This window comes from Chenopodium album, chromosome 5, assembly GCF_948465745.1.
Source record: "Chenopodium album chromosome 5, dcCheAlbu1.1, whole genome shotgun sequence".
Taxonomy (NCBI): Eukaryota; Viridiplantae; Streptophyta; class Magnoliopsida; order Caryophyllales; family Amaranthaceae; genus Chenopodium; species Chenopodium album.
Window position 1 is genome coordinate 25,862,917 of NC_137838.1, and position 6,160 is coordinate 25,869,076.

The window sequence follows — 6,160 nt, forward strand, 5'->3', positions numbered from 1 at the left end:
GGCACAGACGTGCTTAATTTGGCACGGACGTGCAACCTCAGACAGAAACTTAGGTAACATACTAACTTGTTTAGCACGGACGTGCAGGACTTAGCACGGACGTGCTTCGCCACCTTGCACGGACGTGCTTCATTTGGCACGTCCGTGCCAATCTGGAGAAATTTATTTCAAAATTTCTGATTTCTTCTGACTGCCTCTGCACGGACGTGCTATTCGTGCAGACCTGCTGCTGCACGATCCTTCCCTTTTTTTTTTTTTTGAGAATAATAGTAATAGTAAGGCATAATAATAAAAAAATTATTATCATTACCATTACCATTATTATTATTATTATTATTATTATTATTATTATTATTATTATTATTATTATTATTATTATTATTATTATTATTATTATTATTATTATTATTATTATTATTATTATTATTATTATTATTATTATTATTATTATTATTATTATTATTATTATTATTATTATTATTATTATTATTATTATTATTATTATTATTATTATTATTATTATTATTATTATTATTATTATTATTATTATTATTATTATTATTATTATTATTATTATTATTATTATTATCTACTACTTCACTTCCACAAAAACCTTTTCTTACTTTTCTTTTCATCAACACCTACAAAAGACATTGAGAGAAAAGTTAGTAATAGTAAGAGTGATGGAAATTAAATAATAATTTGTGAGAGAGAGAGAGTTGAGAAACTCGGGTAGCCTCCCGGAAGCGCTCTTTTAACGTCACTAGCTTGACGACAAAGCGAGATCAATGAGAGTAGGGAACATCAAACTCATCAAGGTCAACAACCTTGGCTTCCTCATGCACAAAACCGTCAAAGTATGCCTTAATCCTTTGGCCATTCACTTTGAACGGTTCACCATTGTCATTTGAGATTTCTATCGCTCCATATGGAAACACCTTCTTAACGGTGAAAGGTTCACTCCATCTTGACATAAGCTTACCCGGAAACAACTTCAACCGGGAATTGAATAGTAGGACCTTATCACCTTCCTTAAACTCCCTTTTGCTAATATGCTTGTCATGCCAAGCCTTGGTCTTTTCTTTGTAAATCCTTGCACTCTCATATGCATCCATTCTTAATTCTTCCAAGGCGTGGAGGTAAAGCAACCTCTTCTCACCGGCGCTTTGAAGGTCGAAATTCAATGTTTTGATAGCCCAATGAGCCCGATGCTCAAGTTCTACCGGCAAGCGACATGACTTCCCATAAACAAGCCTGTATGGTGTGGTGCCAATAGGAGTTTTGAACGCGGTGCGATAGGCCCATAGAGCATCATCAAGCTTTGTAGACCAATCTTTTGTAGACCTAGCCACCGTTTTCTCAAGGATCATTTTTACCTCCCGGTTAGAAATTTTAGCTTGACCACTTGTTTGGGGGTGGTAAGCTAATGACATCTTGTGCCTCACACCATATTTCTCAAGGAGAGCTTGAAAGGATCGCTTTGCAAAGTGTGAACCTCCATCACTAATCACAGCCCGGGGCACTCCAAACCTTGGGAAAATTACTCTTTTGAAGAGCTTGACCACAACCTTAGCATCATTAGTAGGAGATGCAACCGCTTCTACCCACTTTGATACATAATCGACGGCCACTAGAATGAACTTGTTCCCAAAAGAGCTCGGGAAGGCCCCATAGAATCGATGCCCCATACATAAAAAATTTCAAGTTCAAGGATGTTGTTCAAAGGCATTTCATTTCTTTTTGAAATATTACCGGTTATTTGACACTGGTCACAAGCTTTCACCACACCCCACACATCTTTGAACATTGTTGGCCAAAAGAAACCGCATTGCAATATTTTCACCAAGGTCTTGTTGGCACTCATATGTCCTCCACAAGGTGAGGAGTGACACATTGTGATAACATCTTCAATTTCATTATCCGGGACAGACCTTCTAAAAAGGCCATCAACACCTTGTTTGAAGAGCAAGGGGTCGTCCCAAAAGTATTGGCGAACATCATGAAGAAACTTCCTTTTTTGTTGATAGGAGAGGTCGGGAGGAAGAATATAGCAAGACAAGTAGTTTGCAATGTCCGCAAACCATGGTGCCGGTGCTTGGAGAATAGAAAATAGTTGATCATCCGGGAATGAATCGTCGATTGGCAAGTTATCAAGATCACCTACAAGGATAGGCAACCGTGAAAGATGATCGACCACCACATTTTCGGCACCCTTATTGTCCCTAATCTCAATGTCATAGTCTTGTAAGAGAAAGACCCACCGTATCAATCTTGGCTTTGGTTCCTTCTTGGATAAGAGGTACTTCAAGGCCGCATGGTCGGTGAAGATTATGACTTTAGATCCCAACAAGTATGACCTAAACTTCTCAATTGCATGAACAATGGCTAGAAACTCCTTTTCCGTGGTTGTGTAATTCATTTGTGCATCATCCAAAGTTTTGCTAGTGTAGTAGATAGCATGGAGCTTCTTATCCTTCCTTTGTCCAAGAACGGACCCAATGGCAAAATCCGAAGCATCACACATAAGCTCAAAAGGAAGCTCCCAATTAGGGGGTTGAATGATAGGAGCCAAAATCAATGCCTCCTTCAACCTATCAAATGCTAGCAGACAATCATTAGTAAACACAAAAGGGGCATCCTTTACCAACAATTGAGTGAGCGGCTTTGCGATTTTTGAAAAATCATTTCTGAACCGGCGGTAAAAATCCGCGTGTCCAAGAAAGCTCCTTATCCCCTTCACATTTGTAGGGGGTGGGAGGCGCTCAATGACCTCAATTTTGGCATGATCTACTTCAATGCCCCTACTAGAAATTACATGACCAAGAACAATTCCTTCTACCACGAAATGACATTTTTCCCAATTCAAAACCAAGTTCACCTCTTAACATCTTTTCAATTCTTTAATCAAATTCGAAGGCAAATGTCAAGAGATGAACCAAAAACAGAAAAGTCATCCATGAATACTTCAATTGATGATTCAAGCATGTCGGAAAAAATAAACATCATACACCTTTGAAATGTGGAAGGTGCATTACAAAGTCCAAATGACATCCTTCGATAAGCAAAGGTGACAAAAGGGCATGTGAATGTAGTCTTATCTTGATCCTCGGGTTGGATTGGGATTTGGAAGAATCCCGAGTATCCATCCAAGAAACAATACTGACTATGTGATGCTAGACTTTCTAATATTTGATCGATGAAGGGGAGTGGGAAGTGGTCTTTCCAGGTGGACTTATTCAATTTTCGATAATCAATACACATCCTCCACCCGGTGACCGACCTCGTAGAAATGGTCTTACCCTTATCATTCTTGATGATGGTCATGCCTCCTTTTTTAGGCACAACTTGAACCGGGCTAACCCACTTACTATCGGAGATAGGGTAGATTATGCCCGCTTTGAGAAGTTTTAAAACTTCTTTTTTCACAACTTCCTTCATGTTTGGATTGAGCCTTCTTTGGTGCTCAATCGAGGAAGCATGATCATCATTAAGTAAAATCTTATGCATGCATATTGTAGGACTTATCCCCTTAATGTCATCAATTTTGTACCCAATGACACCTTTATACTCCCTTAAAACAACTAGGAGTTTCCCAAGAAAGGTATCATCAAGTTTAGCATTGACAATAACGGGATAAGTCTCACTATCATCAAGAAAAGCATATTTAAGTAAAGGAGGAAGGGGTTTAAGTTCAACCTTGTGAGGAGGCGTAGTCCTCTCCTCTTTTACCTCCACATTAAGCACTTCCACTTTCTTTTCGTTGTGAACTAAAGGTTTGTTGAGCAAAAGATCATACCCCCTTTTTTCTTCACCTTCCTCAACTAAGCCTCCCGTTAGGATAGCTTGTAAAGGATCTCCTTCAAACAAATTCTCTTGGAACTTCTCTAAGTCCCTTTCCAATGTATCAACTCTATGAACTTCATCATACAATGGCTTTTTCAATGTTTGTGGGAATAAAAATGATATTTTCTCATCTCCCACATTCAAGGTCAATCTTCCTTGCTTCATATCAATCACAACACCCGTGGTGTTCAAAACGGTCTTCCCAGGATTAGGGGCACCATAGTATCTTCTTTCATTTCCATTACCACAAAATCACATGGCACAAATACTCTTCCAACTTGAACCGGCATATCTTCAATAATTCCCAAAGGTAGCCTAACCGTGCGGTCGGCCAATTGTAAGGACATTCTTGTTGGCTTCAAGTCTCCCACTTTCAAACTCTTAGCAATAGAATACGACATCAAACTCACACTTGCCCCAAGATCACATAAAGCATCCATAGCCTCCAAGTCTTCAATCTTCACCGGTATTGCATAGCTACCGGGGTCACCAAGCTTTTGAGGAAGCTTGTTTTGAATGATTGCACTCACCTCCTTAGGAAGGGAGATGATTGTACTCTCTTCAAGCCTACTCTTGTTGGATAAAATATCCGTCAAAATTTTTGCATATGTAGGCATTTGTGACATAGCATGAAGAAAGGGGATATTCACTTGAAGTCCTCTCATGACTTCAAGAAAGTTTGAAAACTTTTCATTCAATTTATTTTCAACAATCATATGAGGGAATGGAATGGGAGGCTTGTATACTTTCATGGGGGGCTTTTCTACCTTTTCCTCATCTCCCTCATTCTTACTTTGTGGCTCATTTCTCTCAACATCAACTATCTCATTTTCAAACTCACCCTCATTTCTCACCACAACTCCCTCATCTCTCTTTTGTGGCTCCTCTTCACTCATAACAGGCCCTTCATAACCTCTCCCCGATCTCAAAGTAATGGCCTTATCTTGCTCCTTTGGGTTCACAACCGTTGAGCTTAGGAAGTGACCACTAGGATTGGAGGATGAACTTCCACCTTGTTGCGCAATTTGAGCCAATTAATTCTCAATTATCTTGTTGTGTGCTTGAAGTTGTTGGATGTTCGCTTGCATATCCGCATTGCTTCTTCCTTGTTGTGTAATGAAGGTCTCAAGTGCGGCTTCAAGGCTAGATTTTTGAGGAGGTGGAGGAGCGGGTTGGTTATATTGTTGCCTTTGTTGGTTTTGGTTTCTTTGGTTAGGGTGACGGTAAGGAGCTTGTTGGTTTTGTGGATGAGATTGGTTGTATTGGTTTTGAGGGGGGCCTTGATTTTGTTGTTTCCAACCCGTGTTTTGTTGGGGTTTCGAACCTTGATTGTGTTGGGGTTGAGAGTATTGATCGTTTCTTTGCCCAATAGCCGCAACTTGTTCTTGGTTAGTTGAGTTGCAATAGGAGGACAAGTGATCATTTCCTCCACAAGTTTCATAAGACATGAATTGTTGTGAAGAAGATCTTGGAGATGTAAGCGTGGCTTGACCTAGCTTGTGAGCTAGCATGTCGAACTTTGATGCAATAAGGTCTATTGCACTAAAGTCATGGATTCCGCCCTTCTTTGCTTGAGGTTGCCGCCTATCACCTCCGTATGCATAGTGCTTTGCCACTACTTCAATCATGTTGTATGCATCATCCACCGATAGCTTTTTAAGGCTATCACCGGCCCCGTTATCAAGTTTGGCCCTTGAAGTAGGAGTAAAACCATCATAAAAGCTTTGAACAATGATCCATGATGTGAAACCATGGTGTGGGCATTTTCTAGTGTAGTCCTTGAAAAGCTCCCAAGCTTCACTTAAGGTTTCATCAATATCTTGGTTAAAATTGGTGATTTTCCTTCTTAGTTCGGCGGTCTTTTCGGTTGGACAATACTTTCCAAGGAAAGCTCTAGTGACTTCATCCCATGTTGTCAATGATCCCTCTTCTACCGTTCTCAACCAATGCTTTGCTTTGTCACGTAGGGAGAATTGAAACATGTGCATACGGATGAACTCTTCCGTAATGTTGTTTTGCTTTATGGTTGTGCACAATTCGAGGAAGTTGTCCAAATGAGCAAAAGGAAACTCATGAGAACTCCAACCAAATTGATCACTTTGTATCATACGGATGAGTTGAGGTGAAAGCTCAAAATTATTTTCATTCGTAGTAGGGAGACGTATGCCACTCCGAAGTGTGAAGGCATTGGGGTGGTCATAATATCGTAACGACGGTGGAGGAGGATTGTTATCACCTATGTTATCTTCTTCGTTGGTTGTAATGATTTCCTCCGGATCGGAATCCGAATATACAATAGAGAACTCGGGGGTGCCTT

General features: G+C 40.0%; 1 protein-coding gene and 1 non-coding gene across 2 annotated transcripts; one reads left to right on the forward strand and one right to left on the reverse strand.

Moving 5' to 3' along the window:
• Positions 1-4,031: 4,031 nt before the first annotated feature.
• LOC145632759 (uncharacterized) lies at positions 4,032-4,739 on the reverse strand. Its single transcript, XM_081685097.1, has one exon. It carries the CDS (start codon positions 4,737-4,739, stop codon positions 4,032-4,034), a length of 708 nt encoding a protein of 235 aa, XP_081541223.1.
• An 850-nt stretch (positions 4,740-5,589) lies between these two features.
• LOC145633278 (small nucleolar RNA R71) lies at positions 5,590-5,696 on the forward strand. The gene has a single exon (XR_014112613.1). It is a non-coding gene; the product is annotated as a small nucleolar RNA R71 (small nucleolar RNA).
• The last annotated feature ends 464 nt before the right edge of the window (positions 5,697-6,160 follow it).